Here is a 22,395-nt window from a genome sequence, read left to right as displayed (position 1 = left end):
AGTGAAGCTATTGACTTATTGAAGTTGTTCGTGAATATATCACTTGGTTTGCGCTTGAGGAAAATAGTGGGTCCCGAGATAGTTGCTTGCAATACAAGCAACTACTATTCCATGGAGAGTTGTACTTGTTCTAGCCATTCTTCAAATGTGGGCGCATTTTGTAAATCAATTTGGCTGAGTTGTCTTCCAACTTGTTGCAAGTAAAGCTTACCTTGTCTAGCTATGTTCGCCTCAAGTATTCCTTGCCGGATAATAGTTGTGAATGGCATGGGGAAACATGGAAATCCAAAACGGCAACTTTTTATCTTCTTTTGGCAAGTCTTATGGTGCTTGTGCTTGTAAGCTTCAGAAAGGTCATTGGGCAAGATGGATCCATCTGTGCTAATGTGGGTATCTATAAACATTACAATATCTTGATCTGAGTGCGTTGTGAGTGATGGAGCATTTTCTAGCCACAACAAACCATGATTATGTTGGCTACCGCGACTTTGGAACTCCGTGATGAAAAAGAAGTCTTGTATTTTGCCACATATGGAGGAATCAGTCTGCAACAACCGTTTCATTGCATTGAACTTGTTGACGTAGAAACGAGCAGTTGTAATGGGATCAGCACAAATGAGGCGACGTTGGTATGAGCTCAGTCTCTCCTCGGGCTCTTGGCTCAGCGAGACTAACTTCTCTAGTGTAGCAAGAAGCTCTTTCCATCTTCGCTTTGCAGAGGAGAACGTGACAAAAAATGTGGGCGGTCCAAGTTGTCGGATCATTGCGAAGACATTTTTTTTCATCTTTTCCTTGTAGTCGGGGGATGTGCGTAGTGCCTCAAAGTCTCTGAAGCCTAATCTTGAGTTGAGAAGCCTCTCTATGTTTGTGTCTTGTACAACTTGCCTTGCAGTCAGAGTTGTACCTGCTAGCTTTTCCTTGCGCATTTGCACCCAAACAGAGGAAGCAACTTGTTGTGACATGATTTTGATAGACTTGAAAAATAAATTTTTGAAGTCCAGGGCGAATCTTCTGTCAACGTTCAGGAGCTCCCACTTTGCAATCGTTTGATAATCTTTGCTTGCGGCTTCTCTATATCTTCTAGGGGACCCAAAGAAAAGAGTTGGGAAGCTCAACTCTTCGCAATACTCATCCGTGAAGATGCTCAACGGTGAATTGCCCTCGCAAGGTGCAACATGAAGAATCTTGCCACTGTAATCGACAACCTCTGCCGCACTTGTGACCCCATGAAGCATGACATCAGTCTGTTCAACCTTTGTGACCCCATGAAGCATGACATCAGTCTGTTCATCCTCAAGCTCAACATCATGCGCATTGGCGTCAAGGGTATTCGTAGGAGGTATACTTAGACTAGAAAGGTGTGCAAGCCACTTGTCATTGATTGTGACACCTTCTCTCGTGTAGAGTGGTGTGGACAATAGCATAGTGGTTGCACGCATTGTGAGCAGTGGTCGCACAACACCGCTTAGGTAACATCTATCGTATTCGAGCTTCCGTTTGATTCCCACAAGGACATAAGCCTCATCCTCAATGAAGCGAGGCAGGACAGCCTGGCTCTTCTCCAAGTTGGCAAGCACATTGACAACGCTACCTCTAAGCCCATATTGACCTTCGTACGTCAATTCACGTATCTTGGCGAAGGGGATATGAATGGAGACCAAGCGTGCCTCTACGGGGTTTAGATCTAACACAAAGGGAAGCGCTGGATTGAACCCTGTCTCTTGCAAGCTCCATAGGTGACTGCTATCGCTTGTCGAGTTTTTCTTGCACTGGCAACAGACATACACATCCCCATAGTGTCTTCGCTTTCTTGAAGTGGATTTTGCAACTGGAGATAGAAGCTGACGTGTTAGCTGGCGGCGGAATAGCAAGCGTCCACATTTTCCGCAGGGTGTAATGGACTTGTCCTTGATGCTTTTGTTGTATTTCTTAATCGGCTTGCTCAACCTGGCATGGGTGCGTCGTATCTGAGCACCAGTGACCAGGCCCTTCTCGTTCTTCAGGCGTGAAAGCTTGCATTTCACGGCCTAGGTTGTGTGCAACGTGTGTGGGTGCTTCGCTTGGAACATGCGGACCACCTCAACTTTAGGCAAATCCTCATGCAACAAGCATAGACTATGCAAAGTGGCCACCTCATCTTCTTTCCATCCAACACGTGCACGACTTGAGCACGTTGTGAAGGTGGGAAGGTATGTGATGCCATTGCTTGTTTCGGAAAGCAGAATGCCCTTTACAAGAAATGGTTTCGATGCCATCCCCAAGATGATTCTTCTCACGCTTCCATTTCTTTTCAAATACACTTTTAACCTACAAGTCGTAAAGCGAGCGAAGGCCGTTAACGCGTCGAGGCTAAGAGCAAGTGAGTTGGCGCATGTTGAATACAAAGATACGAATTTTGTGACCGTCATTGCACTAGTGGCCCCATCAGTACGGAAGAAGAGGCAAGCACCCGGGACAGCATGTCTTTCAAGCAAGAAGCTCTCAAACAAGTCGTTGAGCAAATTTGATCTAAGGCCATATGGTGCGCCTGTTGAGTTTTGGAGATGGTGTAGCACGTGGAAGATGTCTGAATTGTTCGGAAATTGTGCCGCAAAAACGGTATCGGCATCGTGCATTAGGCAAAATTTGGACTCACAAAGAGGCCCTTTAAGGAGTTTGACTTTACCTCTCTCTACCAAAACGGGCGCATGGATAAATTTTTGCAAACAAACTCCAAAGTTGGTGGAGGTTTGACAGTTAGAATGTCCTCTTCAAGCTCTATCTACTGATATATAGCACGCCATGAGATTCCTCATATTTTAAAAGATTCTTTTTTTAATTCACTTAGATTCCGACAGAGTTGTCACATCATAGGTGAATCAAAAAAAGAATCTTCTAAAAGATATGAGGAATCTCATGGCATGCTATATATCAGTAGATAGAGCTTGAAGAGGACATTCTAACTGTCAAACCTCCGCCAACTTTGGAGTTTGTTTGCAAAAATTTATCCATGCGCCCGTTTTGGTAGAGAGAGGTAAAGTCAAACTCCTTAAAGGGCCCCTTTGTGAGTCCAAATTTTGCCTAATGTTTGGCCAGGTGAGTCATTGGAAAGACACGCAGAGATTGTAAATATTAAGTCACCTTGTGTGTTTGTTTGTGTGTGTGTGTTAGAGAGAGAGAGAGAGAGAGAGAGAGAGAGAGAGAGAGAGAGAGAGAGAGAGTCTGTGCTTTGGAAGGTTGAAAAGATGGAGAGGAAGGAAGAGTAGAGAGCGAGTTATGGAGAGACACCACAGCAACAAGGCTCAAAAGCAAGATACGATTTTCTTATGAAACGCGATATACAATGGACAAGCCAAATTTTAGTTCATCGATTGTAGAGGGGTCTAGGTAAGGAAGCATAGTTATTCGTGGTGAAAGGCCAAAAGCTATGGAAATCCATGCTCTCAAAGTATCTAGGTTTCCAACAGAGGAGTGAAAGATATCATAGACCCATTTGCGCCAATTTTGAACACACCCTCAACAACAGATGTCAATAAAATATCCCTCGCCTCTGGAATGCTCTCCATGTACACCTCCTTGAAGCTCCTTGGCAAGCCCAGAAGACGATCCACCATAGACCCTGACACTTGAACTGCCACAACACGTCTGTCAATGTTGCTTCGGATCTGTGCCTCCAGCATGAGAGTCGTGTTGATGACGTGATCTTTATCGCAAAGAGAACAACACAATTGGCCTTCAACCTTCTTCACCTTCGACGAGTCACAAACTGAGCACTGGGAATGCAAGAGAGCTCTATTGAAGTTCACAAAGTGCAAAGTCCCCACAACCTACAAAAAAAAACGTGTGAAGACCACTAAAGATGTCTTTATACGGTTTAGTGCAAACCATGCAAAGTCACCTCTCTATTGTAGCCGAGAATCTCATACTATCTATGAAATGATGTGGTCAATTCTTCCTTCAAGCGTGATCCTCACACGGGGGCCAAAGTTGTGACGTCCAGAACAGACAATGTGCGCACCTTGCCAACAAAGAGGCCAATATTCCTAGCCATAAACATAACAATGTCCTCCCTAGCCATCTGGTCCATGACCCGATCATAGTCATGCTTTCGAGAGTTGACAAAGTAGACCTACATATGATAAAAGGTTTGTCAATATCGAAAGAAAGAAACGCTGAAGCCAATGCTTCTGATACATACAACTGCTTTGTCGTCTGGGGTCGGGCCATCAGCAGCAACCAAATCCCCAAATGTAGTGCCAATTCTCTGATGGAAATTACGACTTTGCAAGACAAAAAATGGCAGTGTCGCCAAGGGCGGATGTGGGCTAGTAGTCTCGGAAATTGCAGCGTGAAAGAAATGTGCTTATCTTGGTCTCAGGATAGAAAGCTAAAGCAATAGGGAATGGGTCACAAGGTCGAATGGTTGTCGACGCACCGACATGCAAGGAGAACAAAGCTGACCCAGCATCATTATGGTTTTTAGCCCTCACAAGAGGACAGTCAATCCTTACGAACAAGCCGATCTTGAGCTCCTTGGTGTAGGTTTCAATGAAGGGATCCACAAGGACGACTGTGATCGTATCAATGCAATCGGCATCGACGATGTCAAACTTGAAGTAACGTGCATTTTTCTTTTGCCCAGGGGAGATGGAACGGTATGTGCCATACCAATTCAAGATTTTCCCCTCCATGGAGAAAGGTTTACTAGCCTCATCTATATCGTTAATCATGAATAGCGGCAAGGTTTCCTTGACTAACAAGCTTTTCCCTTTGTCCAGTAGCTTGCCGGTGTCCACGACATTCTGAGCGGCTGAAGATTTGGCCAACTTCAAAAAATGAGGCTGCAGCTTTGCCCAATTCATGAGCTGGGCAAGGAAGTTCTTGTTGAGACGAAGATGGTGCTTGTGCGCACTCCTCCCCTGGTGGAGAGTATCCTTTGCCTGCAAAAAAAAACAGAGCACCATCTTAACGCAACTCAACAATCAAGGATGCGTTGTAGCGAAGAACATCGTAGACATGTCAAGACTGTTCCAGAAAGAATGATTGTGCACACCGGCCATACCTACACTGCCAACGGGATCGTTAGCAGGGCTTCCTTGAAGCAAGGCACACCTACACCTCTTCCCAGCTACGATTTCCTCGAAGCCCGAATTTGGCGGTGACCCGACAGAGCTCGACACTACCATGTGTGATGAACGTTTGCCTGCAGGGCATGGAGGAGACTCAACGAACCTACGCAGCTCTGCAAGAGGAAAACAAAAGGAAGCATCCAATTAACCATAGCATTGACTAGTTGAGCAAAGAAAAGAGGGCGTAATAAATATCCTGCAAGCAGCACACTCGTAAAAGGAAAGGGAGAACGAGGCGTGGAAACGAACTTCTTGAAAGGATGCGAACAAGCTTGCGCAAAATATGATTTCTTTTTGGATGAGCAAGCAAACAAGTTATTTAATCTTGGAAAATGTCACGTTTCAAATCCCTCGCCAGGTTACATACACAAGAAGATTTAGAAAATTTCTCATGCAAGAAAACGGAGTCTCTCAATGTTTTTCATACAATGCATAACATCATGAGCTTCTGCACGAGAGGCAACGTATATGGAGGCCTCCGAGCCAGGTAGCAAGATTGCGGGCTACTCAAGCGAGGATGATCATAAAGAGCGTCAGGTCAAGCCTGTTGTTTCACTCCCCTCAACCGATGGGGAAATGCGAGCGTACGTAGACATGCATAAGGCAAAAGCTAATGAAGGACTGATGCCCGAGGCTGGGCTTACTGAGCTTTGTGAGCTGTTGGAAGTAGAGGCGGATCAAAAAAGATATAACCAGAACATAAAAAGATTGGGGCTGTGGGATACGAGACAGCTGTTGCGTGTGCATGATGCTAGTGATATGATTAGCAAAGGCAGAGGGTCGTCGAGTGGGGTGTATGCAGAGTTAAAGAAACTAGAGGCAACACCTTTTGGGTTGTTCTCAACATACATGCGCCTTGGCAGGCAGAGGCAGATTATGGCGAGTGTGCAATTGTACTTCGATGAAGATGTAATGAACCACCAGTTTCCGGATTTGGCACTCAAGACGAGGTGCCCGTTCGTGAAGTATTCACAAATCCTGACCATCAAGAGCTGGTGTTTTCAGACCTGGTTCGATGGATCAGGTATGGTGCGGTTGGAGGAGTCAAACTCCCCTCGATTGAGGCGTCCCGTGAACCAGCGGACGGCCAAGCATGTTGCCGAGATGGTTTGGGCAGATGAGCAGTGGCTAGTAAGAACTGGTGTCCTAGTCACAATCATTGTACTCACTTGATACACGGGAGAACTGTCCATTCAATGACAAGCATGGAGCAAAGTTTGGACTGAATTTTTTTTAGGACATTGAGCCCCCAGACCTGGCTTGACTGGCCAGACATGATGCAACCAAAGGGCTGGCTATGCCTTTACCTGAGCCGTCCTGCACTACAGTGGACGATCTGCTCGATGGTTAAGATGGAACGGACGAGTGGAGCCTGAGCTGGAGAGCCACACAAAATGCAAGGAGGTAACATGGTACGAGCCAAGTTTGGTTTCAAACATGACAGTAAATGAGCGTCTTGGGAGGTCAAGCCCAGATTTGTTGTGATGCTCGTGTTATTGTATTGCGGCCTTATGTTCACGGGGAGCAACGTTGAATGCACCAACCATCGAAGTCATGGATGGCGATTAGGAATACCTAAGTTTGTTGATAAGGAGCCCCCTAGCGAGGTACTCGATGGGATTGAGCAGGGCCTACTGAAGGTGAAGACACATTAGCACCCCTGGTCTGATACAATGGGGAACCCACAATACTCCAACAATGATCAACACACGAGAGCTTCTCGAACCCAAGAGCAACACTATGGCCGGGTCTACAGTGGTGGCCGGTAACACCTGAATGATAGCCAAGTACCAAAATAGAGAGAGGGATCCACAATCCCTTGAACCTCGAACCCAACTCCGGGTCTCAAAGCGTAAGCCAAACACATCCAGCAGATGTCTAGCTCGACACAACTCCACAACCAGAATACATGGCAAAGGAAGGAGACAAGCGCTCAGTCAAAAAGGGCTGCTGCCTATGTCCACAAACTCAAAGAGAGTTAATCACCCTGGCCTTGCACAGTCCAGGCGATTGAGCAAAACAACCCCTGACCTGGCCGCAATGGTACAATACCATAGCCCAATGCAGGCATCTGAAATAGATAGCCAGAACCCGTATGCGAGCACTGAGACGCACAAGTGAATAAAGCTCAGGCTACTCTCGGCTCCTGGGTGAGCGACTGCCTGATGGATGCTCCCAGATCCACGCAGGGCAGCTCGCGGCCTGATGCCAATCCCACGCTGGGGTAATCAGGGTCCAGCCCCTTGTAGCGTGACCTGCCGATAATGTCAGCAAGGGCCCATGCACCCGCAGCCCTACTGTTGCGCTTTTTTGGACCCAAACACGTGACCACCATCACGAGGACATCACTTGCAAGAGCAACAAAAAGCAAGCAGCAAGATCAGGAGAACAACACCAGCACAACAAACTTTTTCAACTGCAACACTCGCAAGCACGAACAAACCAAGACCGACAACGTAACACAACACCAGCGCACGAGTCAGAAAAGAAAACCTCCATAGAAGTCCATGCTCTCACCATCGTTGGGTGAGGCATTGCTTGCACTCCCTTCACCGCCACCGACAACGCCATCATCAGATGCCATGATAAAGACAATTTGCAAAGAAATGTCGTTGCAAGTACTTTGAGACGGAAGAAACAAACCCTCAAACCAATCTACAACGGACTTTCAACTCCTCGACTGATTTAAATTTGCGATTACAACATATAAGCAGATACAAATTGAATAGTGACAGATAGGTGAAAGCTCAAACATGACAACAAAGATTGAGACTTGAGGACACATGTGCAAAAGCAAAACAGAGAGAGAATCTTTCACTAGGTAATGTAGCTCAAAAGCTTGTACAAAGCAGGACAAACAGAGAATCTTGCACTAGGTAATGTAGCTCAAAAGCTCATACATCAAAACAAATTCTCAGACTTGCTGCCATGACACAGTATAATGATAACACCCGAAGCAAGAACTTATTACAAAGCATTTTTCTGCCCTTTCTGGCCTGTCATATAGGCTACAACAACCACATGGAAATTACATGTCCTGTGCTCCATTCAACACGTGCACTGAACCACAAAGACCAACACAAGCAATGCTCGTAACCTCAGCCTGCACGGTCGCCTTCAAAGACCTTGAGAAGCCCGCCTGCGGCATTAAACGAGTAGAACAGCGCATGGAAAAGCTTTTGCTGCCACGTCCTCACTGCCTGAGCCTGCAGAGAAACCCCCTTCAATGCAGTCACCTTCCAGAACCTTGAAAACCCGACGCCATTAAACAACAAAGCTGCGTATGGAACAACTAGGTCCTCTGGTAGGACAATACCTGCTGTGCACCGGTCTTCTCGCAAGGACAGCACCTGCTGCGCGCGCGCCACATCCTCTGGCAGGAGCAGAGCAGAAAGGACCGAGGCCCACCAGGAGCAGCACGAAAAGGAATTCCACATGGGTCAAATGACACTTGATAAAACAACCCTAGAAGCCTTGCGACACGTGGCAGCCATCCAACAAACCATCTTACGGCCTACAGTTTGCAACAATCTTGCACTTAAAACCCTATGCCCTTCTGCAGGCCAACAATAAGATTAAGCACAACGAGTTGTTGCAAGAAAAATGTTACCACCATTCCATAATTCTCCTTATCTTGCTTACCTAGGTATCTTGTATGATTTTGATGCTCATGTCTCTATCGGTACGAGACTCTCCTTTTCTTCTTCCTGCAATTTACCCATTGCACTCTTCTTCTTCTCCCAGTGTGGACACACACACACATATCCATCACACATGCACACATAGTGTATTCATTCTTCAAGTTATCTAAGGAATAAGGCTGGAGGAGCCCACTATGGAGCTTTGACTAAATGTTCTCTCTCTCTCTCTCTCTCTCTCTCTCTCTCTCACACACACACACACACACACACACACACACACACACACACACACACACACACACACACACACATTCTTGTAAAGGAAGGTTAGGTTAAAATTCACCCTTCAGATGAATGATTTGGGGAGGGAGACCGTGACGTTTACATGCAATCCTTATCACAATATCACACAATAGGGATCAATGGTGGAGGGGAAAAACAACGCGGCGGGAGGGGGGCATTTATCATGGGATGTCAGATTTGGCAATGCGAAGGCAACCTGAATTTACAAAATTTTCCCAAAGTTACAAATCTGGCCACAATATGATACACCCAACTCCCAAACGTTTCAATGAACTCTTGCCTTGAAGTGGTTAAAGCTGGGTCGCACCCGGGCCAGCGGGGGTAGTGGGGGTAGGTCCTTGCACAGATTCGCACCCAGAGCTCCAATCGCCGCAGAAAGGACCAGCTCAACAGGGGCAACGTGCGTGCTGCGCTGTGATTGCCTCCCGAACTCCTGCATTCAAGGATAAAGAAAATCCTCCGTAACCCTCGCTTAATCCCTTATTTTTTCAAAGTGCTAATGGGATTATTGGCATTGTTCGGATCTCATGCCAGCCTTTTCGGAATTCTTGTAAATAGGGAATATCATCCCCCTCCTCCCCCCACCCCCCGAGTGTGACTCAGCCCTTAGAGCACAAGGTTGCATACGGAGAGGTCGTGGGTTCAAGAAGCGCATGGCAAGTTGAACATATAAGCCTACCCGAATTTACTCTTTTGCCCTGAATTTACAAATGTGTATCGGACGGCCCGAATCTCCCCAGCCCATGCAGCTACTATCCGCCCACAAGAAGCACGAGATATTTATTGGTGTGTTCAAGCTCTGCACGAGTATTTTGTCCACGCTCTCTGAACTTCGCAAGCTGAGCTGACGAGAGAAGAGAGGAAAACAGAGAGAGAGAGAGAGAGAGAGAGAGAGAGAGAACGCAGATCAGCAGAAGATCAATGGCGGGCGTGAAGGTGCATGGCATTCCGCGCTCCGCCTGCACAATGCGCGTTCTGGCTACCCTGCTGGAGAAGGACGTTGCCTTTGAGCTGGTGCCGGTTAATCTCATGAAGGGTGAGCACAAGCAGCCCCCCTTCCTCGCTCTGCAGGTACCCCTCTCTCCTCCTTCTTCCTTGCCCAGTTTTCGCTTTCACTCACAGTGGGGTTGTGTGCTGCTTTTTAACAGCCCTTTGGACTTATTCCTGTGTTTCAAGATGAAGATCTCACGCTTTTTGGTCAGTGTTATGGCCTCCATCTGGCTTGAGGTATGTAAATTCCTCATGTTCTCGCTTTGAAGTGGCTTCATTCTGTATGGCGTTTGACAATTTACAGAATCGAGAGCCATAGCCCGCTATGTAGCAGAGAAATATGAGAAACAAAGTGCTTCTTTGTATGGGAGCAGCGTTGCCGAGAGAGCTCTCATTGAGCAATGGATAGAGGTGGAAGGGCAGATTTACGCACCGGCAGGACATCCCATTTTCTATCAATTGGTCATAGGTCCTATGAGGGGGGTGCCGACAGATATGGCTGTAGTGGAAGAAAGTTTAGTCAAGTTTGAGAAGGTTTTGGATATCTATGATGAGCGCTTGGGAAAAGCTCCATACCTTGCCGGCGAGTCCTTCAGTCTTGCTGATCTTACACACATGCCTTTAACTCAGTATCTCATGAATCTGCCCAAGGTGGCACCAGCCTTTCATGCTCGAAAGAATGTGATGGCATGGTGGGATAAAATATCAGCTCGGCCAGCATGGAAGAAAGTTATTGCCATGTCTTCTCCCTGACATACCAGCTTTTTTGGCATTGAAGACATGGGCAAGATAAAGCATTGGCCATATCTTTTGATTGCGCTCGGACATGCGAACACTCGAGAGTGTATCTGCCTCTATCAAAACATGACTGATGTCCCAATATATTGTCAGTGTTGTTGTGAATCACTAGTTCTAATTGCTTTTCTCCTATATTTAATTAGAGAAAAGCATGTTATAGTAGCTTGAAAGCATGTTGTAGTAGCTCCAAGCTTTGCAATTGTTGTTGAATGATGTAGTCTGTTTTGAGGATGTTCTTTGAATTGTCTTGTAAACTCTTATGTGAACTATGTAGCATTTGTGGACGGAAAATGCATGATGTCGGGAAACACTTTAAGAATGTCAAGGGGAGTTGGCCTAATGGTAAAGATGAGGGGCTTTAAGCATGCCCGCTATGGTTCAATCCTTTGTGATAGGTTGGCAAACTCCGCGCTCATAGCTATTGCATGTGTGCTAGCGGGGTGATAAGAGTGCCATCACCTCAAGTGGGTGGTGGTGGGTTGAAGTCTGCCCTAGAAAAGTTCCCCTTTGGGAAATGGATGACCGAGAATTGCTGGTGATCTCGAGCCAATGATCTTTCTTGGAATGTAAGCCTATAATTTTACATCTTGGAATGGTTGACAAGTTGTAATGTGATGGGCTAATGTTCACTCCTTAGTAGTTACTCAGCACCTTTGCTTCTTCATATCTTTAATGGATCTCAATCCTAGGCCTAGTTGTGGTGCTGAAAATGAGTACAATGCTATGTGTTTTTGGCCCGCCCTTGTTTGGCCTATTGAAGGATGTTCATACTTATTCTTTGAGGTGTAACAATTGAAAGGGTCACGTTGGCTTTCTTAAACAATAAGAAAGTGATAATTTTAGGTTGAATCTAACTATAATCATTTGAGATGGAGCATTGTTCGGGAATCTCTCTTTTATTAAGCGATCAATTTTTCTCCTCGAAAAGAAGCAAATGGGAAATATTATCAAAACTTTTAAAGTATGAAAGATTTTTGAACTAAGTTCTCGCGAGTTTCATCGGTTTTTCCTCCCTTTACCATGGTTTGCTCATTAGAATGTGTGAGTGTGGAATTTACGAGAGGTGAAGCTTCACTTTAGCATTCTAAAAGAATAGAATGCAAGAGAAGTCAATCCATGTGAGGATGTGAAATGAAAGGTGAAATAAGATTTATTTAATATTTCTAAACCGGAACATGTAAGGTAAGTCTCAATCATCACTGAAAACTCTAGAAGAATGCGTAACTCAACTCTCCTCTTAAGGCTTCTCTTAGAAAGCCAAAAAAGCAATGGCTTTTAATGCATAGCAATGATGGGGATTGAGTTTTCTTTCTAACACAGATAGGGTTATCAATTGAGCCAAACTCTATATCAATTGAACTTCTATTTCTTTTTGTAATTAAGGAAAAAGGTAGAGACGGAGTTGTGGTATGGTCTGATTATGTATAATCGAGAAGATCATACAACAAAAGAAAAGACAGGATCAAGAGTAAAACTTTACCACAATTGAACACAATTTTGGGACAAGTGGTAAAGAGATCTATAAAAATAATGTCCTGAAAAATACAAAAGGCCTAGAGTTAGTGTCATTCCACCTACAAAAATTTGATACTTACAATTTTCAAGCTTGTAGCGATAATGATTCATACTTCTCAGTAGGGACATAGCATGTTACCTGAAGTTTTCACCTTGGGGCTTGGATGGAAGATAGTGGATTGCTTGGTCAAATAGTTGAATAAATTTCAAGAAAATTATGTTTTTGATTTCAAATTTTCTGCGAAAAGAAATTGCTCTTTAGATGGAGGTTTTATCTAAAGATAAAACCTCCCACGAAATCCTCACACCCTTGTGGGAGAGATTTCCACTGCTTGGTTTGAACCGAGCCGAAGTGTTTTTCCTCTTTATAAAAAGGATTCCACATAATGAAGACAAAAAATTGGCATATGCACCATGGAACTATGCCAATTGTACATGTTCCCAATGTGAGTGCAAACGTCAGAGTTACATGCTAATTGAATCCTATAGTGACATAAAGAAGCGAGGTAATTTAGGGTAGTGTCCTATCTTTTGAATATAGAGGGCTAACAAAATGCCACCATCGTTGAAAGGCAGACTAATCGCATCTACTAGTAAAAAAGAAGTGGCTAACTCTTGCTATGATTGTTATGGTTATGGTTTTCAAACAGATGGTCTTCAAGTGAATGCCACTTTGGTTGCTCTATGGTTTTGAGACATTGATCACCATGTTGCTATCGGTTTAAGGTTTTGTAAATGGTTATTACCATGCTTGTTGGTTTTATTTGTACTAATCCTTGCTTTCCTTCAATGTTTTTATTTGTACTAATCCTTGCTTTCCTTCAATGGTACACTCTTCCATGGGTAGAATATTTTTGGGATTTGTTGTGCAATGGTTGCCATGTTGCAAGAGCAAATAACTATCCACTATGGCAAAAGAAGTTGTAGGTTTGGCCTGTCCATAACTAATATTAATATGATTATCTCAATTATCATCCAAATATAAGTGGGTACATCCATTAACATAGCCTCTAGTATAACCCTTGGATTATGTGTCATTATGTGCATCTATGCTATATAGACTTAATATCAATGGTTATACCAACGTTACAAGATCAACGTTTACATGAACGACCGTATCAACGCTATAGAATCTTTTACGTGTTTAGCTAACACCAATATCCATGCGAGATCTTATAGTGACTTGTATAGAAGGGTTGTGGTTTTGTTTTCATTAATTTTTTGGTTTCCTCAACTTCTATAACTCTGCATCATTCACTCATTTGAAGAGGATGACTCTAGGTTTTAAAAATAGAGTGACCAATCTAACTCCTCCAAATTCTTTATCTCCAAAAACATTCCACACATCCCTTTGCTATTCATTCTCAACAATTTATAGCACTTCAAAGAAATGACGGTCCTTATTGCACCAAAAATGGAATCCTCCATGGTACAATATAGACAAAAATGTATGCCCACTAAGACTTTGCACCTTTGCAAAAGGCTCAAAATATTCTTTAAGGTGTAACAAGTGAAAGGGTCACGTTGGCTTTTTTAAACAATAAGAAAGTGATAAAGTCATTAGGTTGAGTTTAACTAAAATTATATGAGGTGGAGCATTGTTCGAGAATCTCTCTTTTATTAGTCGATCAATTTTCCTCCTTGAAAAGAAGCAAACGAGAAATGCTATCAAACATTTTCAAATTTGAAGGATTTTTGAACTAAGTTCTCGCATATTTCATCGGTTTTTCCTCCCTTTACCATGGTTTGCTCATTAGAATATGTGTTTGTGTGGAATTTACTAGAGGTGAAGCTTTACTTTAGCATTTTAAAAGAATAGAATGCAAGAGAAGTCAAGCCATGTGACGATGCGAAATGAAAGGTGAAATAAAAAGATGTATTTAATATTTTAAAACCGAAATATCACTTAAGGTAAGTCTCAATCATCATTGAAAACATTGAAAGAATGAGTAACTCAACTCTCCTCTAAGGCTTCTTTTAGAAAGCCAAAAAGGTAATGGCTTTCAATACATAGTGATGATGGGGATTGAAAGTTGCTTTCTAACACAAACAGGGTTATCAATTGAGCCAAACTTCTATTTCTTTTTGTAATCAAGGAAAAAGGTAGAGACGGAGTTGTGGTATGGTCTGATTATAGTGTATAAGCGAGAAGATCATACAACAAAAGAAAAGATAGGTCAAGAGTAAAACTTTACCACAAGTGAACACAATTTTGGGACAATTGGTAAAGAGATCTATAGAAATAATGTTATGAAAAATACAAAAGGTCTAGGGTTAGTGTCATTCCACCTACAAAATTTGATAGGTACAATATGCAAGCTTGTAGCGATGATGATTCATACTTTTCTCAGTAGGGTGTTACATGAAGTTTTCACCTTCGGGCTTGGATGGAAGATAGTGGATTGCTTGGTCAGCTAGTTGAATAAATTTAAAGAAAATTATGTTTTGATTTCAAATTTTTGCAAAAAGAAATTGCTCTTTAGATGGAGTGGAATTGAAGGCTTTTTGAGCGCTAGGTTTATCTAGTGAATGGGTCTTGCACTTTCATGACTTGAGATGTGAGCTAATAACTTTTAGAACGCTTTAAAGTGCGAGGCTTGTACTCCCTTTACAAAAACAAGCTTTCTACCTCAATAATCAAAGGACCGGTTTAGATGAGCTCGGAGGAAGAGAAGTTTGATTCATACTTACCTTCGTCTCGGCTGAACAACACTGCAGGTGGAAGAGCAAAAAGTGAGAGGAGTTGAGAGAGCCAGTAGTTCTTCGAGGCACGAGAGGGGGGGGCGGGGGGGCGGGCGGGGTGTGGTCCAAACAAATTTGGCGGGCCTGGAGGTAGAGCTCCTCTCACTACAGCCAGTTAGCACCTCCCTTGCGTTGCATTTATACGTCCGTACCGAAAACATTATATGTATAAAACATCATTATACGTCAAAATCTTGTATAATCACTGTATAACCGTTTTATTTCTTTTCGATCGAAAGATATTTTGATTGAAATATCTTTCGATCAAAAAGGCTTTCGATCAAAAAATATCTTATATAAGAACCGTCGTCGATTTCGATCGAAAATAGTACCACAGCTTGAGGAAGATTTTGGGACAGATAGAGCTTGAGATATAATTTTCATCTTGTCCTCTTCTTTTCTAACTTGTTTTTGTGTGTTGTGACAGACTCGTGTGGTGCATTTGTTTTACTCTTACCCACAGAGTTGGCTTGTAGGCTATAGGCCACTTTGTGGTGTGTAGCCATCCACCTCACGCTAGAAGTGTGTAGAAACTAATCACTTTTCTTGTGTTGTGCAGCCACTTGGGTCACTACAGAGAAGGGTTTTACGACAACCTTAGATTCTCCCTCGTGTGGTGTGTAAAGAATGAGGATGCAAGAGAGCTACACAAGACAAGCACAAAGCACACAGAGATGGAAAACTTCTTCTTCTTCTTCACAGGAAAGAGAGTACAAAATGACTAAGTGCTAAAGCTGAAAAGTAGCACATATGTACATGCGGTCACTAAGTGTGAACTCGCTAGAAGCGTACTAGGCTGGCACTATAAGTGTAGTCCAGCTGTAGAATCACTGGTAGAGATCCTCCGTGTCGGTCACCTAACGCGCCAGTGAGTAAATGCCATAAGCGGCCAAGACCCGTAGTGGATGCCAGCTCAAGGTGTAGAGCTCGACATCTCAACACTCCCCCTCGAGCTCTGCAACGCAGAGCTCGGAGATCCTCCGTGTCGGTCACCTAACGCGCCACTGAGTAAATGCCGTAAGCGGCCAAGACCCGTAGTGGATGCCAGCTCAAGGTGTAGAGCTCGACATCTCAACACTCCCCCTCGAGCTCTGCATGTCGCAGAGTCCAAGCATAGTCCGAAAACGTCGAAGCTTCTCAGCTCCGAGGACCTTGGTAAAGATATCCGCTATCTGCTCCTCTGTGCTGACGTAGACCAAGTCGATGTCTCCCGCCAACACTCGCTCTCGAACGTAGTGGTAATGGACCTCTATGTGTTTGGTCCTGGCATGGAACACTGGGTTTCTAGCCAACTGTATGCTGCTGAGGTTGTCACAATGAATGACAATCTGCTGGTCCACCTGCACTCCCAAGTCCTCAAGTAATGTGCGTAGCCAAGCTACCTCGCACGCCGCAACTGCTGCACCTCTGTACTCGGCCTCTGTGCTCGATAAAGCAACCGTAGGCTGCTTTTTGCTGCTCCAAGTAACAACAGCACTCCCAAAAGAGAACATGAAGCCACTCGTAGATCTCCTATCAACAATGCTACCTGCCCAATCTGCATCTGTATACCCATACAATGCTAATGGTGCATCTGCTGCATAGAACAATGCGTAGTCAAGAGTCCCTTGCATATACCTAAGTGTGCGTCGTACTCCATCCAAATGTGGCTTCCTCGGAAGCTGCATGAACTGACTCTCCAAGCCTACTGTGTAGCTCAAGTATGGCCTCGTGATAGTCAAGTAGATTAGACTACCCACAATCTTCCTGTACATATTGACATCCTCAACAACATCACCCTTCTCTGCACTCAGCTTTGCATTCACATCCAAGGGAATAGAAATTGGCTTACAATCAGCCATACCATACTTTGACAACATGTCCAAAGCATACTGTCTCTGTGATAGCCATACACCCTCTGGAGTCCTGATCACCTCAATGCCAAGAAAGTAGCGCAACTCGCCTAAATCTTTCATTTCAAACTCCTGTTTGAGAAGACCCTTCACATGGTCAATCTCCATAGCATTGTCACCAACAATAATAAGGTCATCTACATATATGGTAATGACCACAATCCCCACATCACTCTCACGTACATAGAGTGAATGATCAGCATGAGCTCTCCTAAAACCAATACTGACAAGATACTTGGCAATCCTGTCATACCATGCTCTAGAGCCCTGCTTCAAACCATACAAAGCTTTGAGAAGTCTGCATACATAATCTGGGTAACCTGGATCGACATAACCAGGTGGCTGATCCATATACACTTCCTCTTGCAACTCACCATTCAAGAAGGCATTCTTTACATCCATTTGATGCATAATCCATCCTCTAGATGCAGCCACTGCTATGACAGCTCTCACAGTCGTCATCTTTGCCATTGGAGCAAAGGTCTCCTCATAGTCTATGCCATACGTCTGTGCATAACCCTTTGTGACCAGCCTTGCCTTGTGACGCTCAATGTTACCATCAGCCTTATGCTTGGTTTTATACACCCATTTACAGCCAATAGCTTTCTTGCCACTTGGCAATGGCACCAACTCCCATGTGTCGTTTGCTTCCAATGCAGCCATCTCTTCATTCATTGCATCATCCCAATGCACATTTCCAACTGCATCTTCAAAACATGTGGGCTCCACATCTTGTATCACCTTAGCCATGTAGGCTTGGTGATGCGCTAGATACCCATCATAAGTCAATTTCTGAACTGGATTTCTGACTCTATTAGATCTGCGCGGTCTTGGGTCACTCCTTTGCCCTCTAGCATCTTCTTGTACTTTCCTTACACCAGGTGTCCTGGCAGCCGGAATTCCAAATTCCTTATCAAGACTTTGTTCAGAACCATCTGAATCCATGTCTACATGTGAAAAATATGATGATGCATCAGCCATAAAGGGAGGTTCATCAACCTTTTCCTTTCCTTTTCGTCATACATTCCCTGTACCTGTTGGTGGAGTAACCTGCGTACGTAGTCTACCATTCCATGGTTTCTCAACAGAGCCACGAGAAGAGGACTCTTGTGGTCCACTCAAAACCTGTGACTGTGGCCTCACATTTTGTACAACCACATCATCTTTTACATCAGCCCCAATAGTGCCATGTGCATTACTGTACCAACTGCTCATCTCATCAAAGACTACATCTCTGCTCACTAGTAATTCTCGTGTAGTAGGATTGTAGCACCTGTACCCCTTTTGTTCAAGGGAATATCCCACACGAATACATTTCTCTACTTTAGGATCCAATTTCCTACGCAACTCATCTGGTACATGCACGTAAGCTATGCAGCCAAATACTTTCAAGTGTGCCAAATCAGGCTTTGTACCTGTAAACTTTTCCTCAGGTGTTACATCATGCACCGCAGCTGTAAGTGTCCTGTTCATAATGTACACAGCTGTATTTACGGCTTCAGCCCAAAAATGATGAGGCATGTTCTTCTCATTCATCAATGCACGTGCAACCTCTGCAATGTGCCTGTTTTTCCTTTCTGCGACCCCATTCTGTTGTGGAGTATATCTGCATGTAAACTGCCTGCGTATACCATGCATTCGTAGAAAATCTAAAAAACCATTGGAGAAGTACTCTCCCCCTCCATCTGACCTCAATGTCTTGATTTGCATATCTGTCTCCTTCTCAATCATGACTTTGAAGTCTTGAAAGTGACCAAACACTTCACTTTTGTTACGCATGAAGTAGACCCATACTTTCCTTGTATGGTCATCAATGAAAGAGACATAATACCTGCAACCGTGTATACTTGCAGTATCGGTTGGACCCCAAACATCTGTGTGCACCACCTCAAGTGGCTTTATACATACATTGCGCTCATGTGGAAATGAGCCCTTTGACTGTTTTCCAAACTGGCATGCTGCACACACTTTATGCATACCATCCACCTTGAATTTGGGCAAACCTTTTACAATCTGTTTTAATTGCATGCTGCGCAATCTCTGCTCATTGACATGGCCAATGCGTTTGTGCCAAATGTCAACATCAGCCACAACACCTGTGCCCTGTGAAAATAATGCAGCTTTTACCTCAGGCATGTCTACATTCAACGTAAACTTCTGCCCACACATTTGCCCTCTGTGATAAGCTTACAGCCATTCTGGAAATCTTCTACATAACAGCCATTTGGATTGAAGCGAACCTGCAAACCCTGCTCAACCATTTGTCCAACAGAAACAAGATTCTTTGTAATGTTTGGGACATGAAGTACATCTGCTAAGTACTTTGATTTCCCACTCTTCGTATTTAGAGGCATGTCTCCTACATGAGCAATGGGGTGAGCTGTGTCATCTCCTGTCTGCACATAGCCTGACACATCTGGTTTGCGCATATCTCTAAACCACTCTCCACGAGACGTCATGTGATTAGAGGCACCTGAATCCACATACCAAACATCATCTTGGGTGGAATTCTCTGCAGTCATTGTATTCATTACATGCTGCATAACAAACATGCGCTCGTTTTTGCTGTCATCTGCATCTCTGCTAGTAGATGCATAGTTGCCCTGTTCTCTCTTTCCACTTGCTTTTCCCTTTGGACAGTCACGTGACATGTGACCTCTTTCACCACAAGTCCAACATTCTCTGCTATCTGGAGTATGTTGCTGCCTGCTTGATCCTGCACCACGACCTCTTTGACTCCCCCTGCCTTGAAACTGATTTCCCCTACCACCTGTATTGTTTTGATTTGATTGACCTTCCAGAAATTGGCCCCTGCAACCCCTTGGGCCTCGACCACGACCTCTACCTCTACCTCTGTTGGAGTTAGAATAGAAGGCCTGTTCAGAATTATTTCTGCCATGAGAAGAAGATGTGTCAAGGTTCTTCTCCTCAAGAATAAGCATAGAAATCAAATCTTGGAACACGGGGATGTCGTCTCTTGTATTCATGGAAGACCTAAAATGTACATACTCATCTCCTAGACCATCCAAGCATGCACGGACAATGTCATCGTATTCCACTGAGACTTTAATAGATCCAAGAGCCTCAATGATACTCTTGATCTTCAAGGCATAATCATTGATTGAGAGGTTGTTCCTCTTAACCTGATTTAGCTCCGACTTTAGTTGAAGCTTCCTGGCCTTGGTGTTCACCTCGAACACTCTGCCTAAGTTTCTCCATGCAATGGCGGGGGTTTCAGCATCCTGTAGATAGCCCATCATGCCATCTGTGATGCTCATAGAAAGCCAATACATCACTTTGCTCTGGCCTTGTTGCCAGTCCCTCAAAGCTTTCCTTTGTTCTGCTGTAGCATTTGCCTCTGGAATCTCTGGTTCCTTTTCATTGTCTCTTTCTACATAGTCCCAATAACCTTTTCCTTTTAGGAAATTTGTTATTCTGAACTTCCATGCAGGGTAGTTATTTTTCTCAAGCTTCTCAGTAACAATCTGACTGAAACCGTAAGACATCTTGAAGCACTAAGACAAAATAGCTGCAATCTGCAAAAACCTGCAAATCTGCTGAACCTGCTATCGTGGTACCTGTAACGATTTCTACACTCAACGAGTGTCCACAATCAAGCGTACATACAACCACTGTACTTGTACAGTAAATCTTTGTATACTGCACTTTGGAGACATGTTCAGAAACTTGGTCGTGGATTGCGAACGAAGGGATTGTGATGCTCTTGCTCTCTTAGCCTCTCTTGCCTGCACCAGGCTCTGATACCATGTAAAGAATGAGGATGCAAGAGAGCTACACAAGACAAGCACAAAGCACACAGAGATGGAAGACTTCTTCTTCTTCTTCACAGAAAAGAGAGTACAAAATGACTAAGTGCTAAAGCTGAAAAGTAGCACATATGTACATGAGGTCACTAAGTGTGAACTCGCTAGAAGCGTACTAGGCTGGCACTATAAGTGTAGTCCAGCTGTAGAATCACTGGCAGAGATCCTCCGTGTCGGTCACCTAACGCGCCAGTGAGTAAATGCCGTAAGTGGCCAAGACCCGTAGTGGATGCCAGCTCAAGGTGTAGAGCTCGACATCTCAACATGGTGCAACTGTCTATCTCTCACCACAGGGCCGAGTTTATGGTTTAGTGGTCGACTCCTGGAGTGCACTAGGAATGATGCTACACCTCTCACTCCAGGGTGACCTATAGGTTGCTCAATTTTAGATTGGCTCAAATTATCGTTTATTTCACGTAGACACACAAGACTTCTGTTCGTCAATCAAAGAGTGGAGAGATGCATAGTTTATGCCCTCTTCATCTTTGTGTGACACACTGGTTACTCTTGTGTCTCGAACTCCAAATACACGTCATTGTTCATCACTAGATGACTTGGTGTTGTCTTGGATGTAGATACATACGATATTTGGCATACTGTGGGACGGGTGTCTAACCTCACTCCTATCTTATTGCATACATAGCGCGAACCACAAATATAATTGTCAATCCATGGGATGAAGCTGACTCGATTAGTGCATGGAGGCTACAAGAGGTTGTCAATCTCTTGGAAAACATCAAACTTCTCGCATCTAACTCAAGCTACACTCAAATGACTGAAATCACCAAAAGCTAATCGCTCATCGGCAAACAAATCACATCCGTTACAGCATCAAACGACATCCAAACGTCACGAAACTTTTAGGACATGTTTATAAGACCTAAGCAGACATGTTTATGGTCTCAAATCGCACTCCAGGTCAAGTGCAAAAATCATGATTATTAACAACAATGATTTTTTGACCTAGCCGTTTTCGACTCAGAATGCATCTAAATGCTTAGCAATGATGCCCCAATAGCCCGTCTATACTTAGTTTCTAATTTTAAAGCTTAAATTCCTACTTATGATGAAATTAGGCCGCGGGTCGACAATGCCGAAAGCTAGGAAATATCGTGAAATGCTTATGTCAATGCGTAGAGCTCTTACCTGCGGTTGCAATGCAACATACACGACTGCAATGTGACAACCGCGAAGGGAGTAGGAAGTGCAAGAAGGAGATAAATGAGCTTCGTTAGCTCACGCTGTGTTTCATTATCCAAAAAACTTACAAAAATTGGCTTTTATACCTTAGCCAAGGTTTTTGGTGGTCAAAACTAATAATCTGGGAGCTGTAACTAAAGATAGGTTGATACAATCTAGAAGTTTGTAGCACCGGCTCAAATTACAATCTTTATCCGAAAAATAGGAGTTACAATATTCTCGATTCATCAAAATAATAAGTGTTTTTATAATGAAAGCTCTGAAAAATGGTATCCGAGTTAGCTTGCTACTAACATTCCCCTCCTCTTCGCCTGTGTCGTCCCTTGACACAGCTTTATGGGTTGAAGTAATCTGTTAAGTATGGAGCCTGATTTACCTCTTG

General features: G+C 43.9%; 1 protein-coding gene and 2 pseudogenes across 1 annotated transcript; 1 reads left to right on the top strand and 2 right to left on the bottom strand.

Moving 5' to 3' along the window:
• Window positions 1-3,431: 3,431 nt before the first annotated feature.
• On the bottom strand, window positions 3,432-5,165 carry LOC147427613 (uncharacterized; annotated as a pseudogene).
• A 2,071-nt stretch (window positions 5,166-7,236) lies between these two features.
• On the bottom strand, window positions 7,237-8,478 carry LOC147427612 (uncharacterized; annotated as a pseudogene).
• A 1,379-nt stretch (window positions 8,479-9,857) lies between these two features.
• Window positions 9,858-10,945, top strand: LOC147427611 (glutathione S-transferase F9-like). The gene is made up of 3 exons (XM_086497433.1): window positions 9,858-10,123; window positions 10,201-10,249; window positions 10,347-10,945. Exons 1-3 carry the CDS (start codon window positions 9,974-9,976, stop codon window positions 10,793-10,795), a joined length of 648 nt encoding a protein of 215 aa, XP_086353559.1. The 5' UTR covers window positions 9,858-9,973; the 3' UTR covers window positions 10,796-10,945.
• Window positions 10,946-22,395: the final 11,450 nt, after the last annotated feature.

Source organism: Adiantum capillus-veneris, chromosome 23 (genome assembly GCF_014529385.1).
Source record: "Adiantum capillus-veneris isolate H3 chromosome 23, ASM1452938v2, whole genome shotgun sequence".
Classification (NCBI taxonomy): domain Eukaryota; kingdom Viridiplantae; phylum Streptophyta; class Polypodiopsida; order Polypodiales; family Pteridaceae; genus Adiantum; species Adiantum capillus-veneris.
This window is presented reverse-complemented; position numbering and strand designations above follow the sequence as displayed.

Bases quoted from the DNA above. Each gene is read 5' to 3' on its own strand.
- LOC147427611 (XM_086497433.1), top strand. From the start codon at position 9,974: ATGGCGGGCGTGAAGGTGCATGGCATTCCGCGCTCCGCCTGCACAATG. The intron at 10,124-10,200 runs GTACCCCTCTCT...GCTTTTTAACAG, and splicing joins CCCCCTTCCTCGCTCTGCAG to CCCTTTGGACTTATTCCTGT. The intron at 10,250-10,346 runs GTCAGTGTTATG...GACAATTTACAG, and splicing joins TGAAGATCTCACGCTTTTTG to AATCGAGAGCCATAGCCCGC.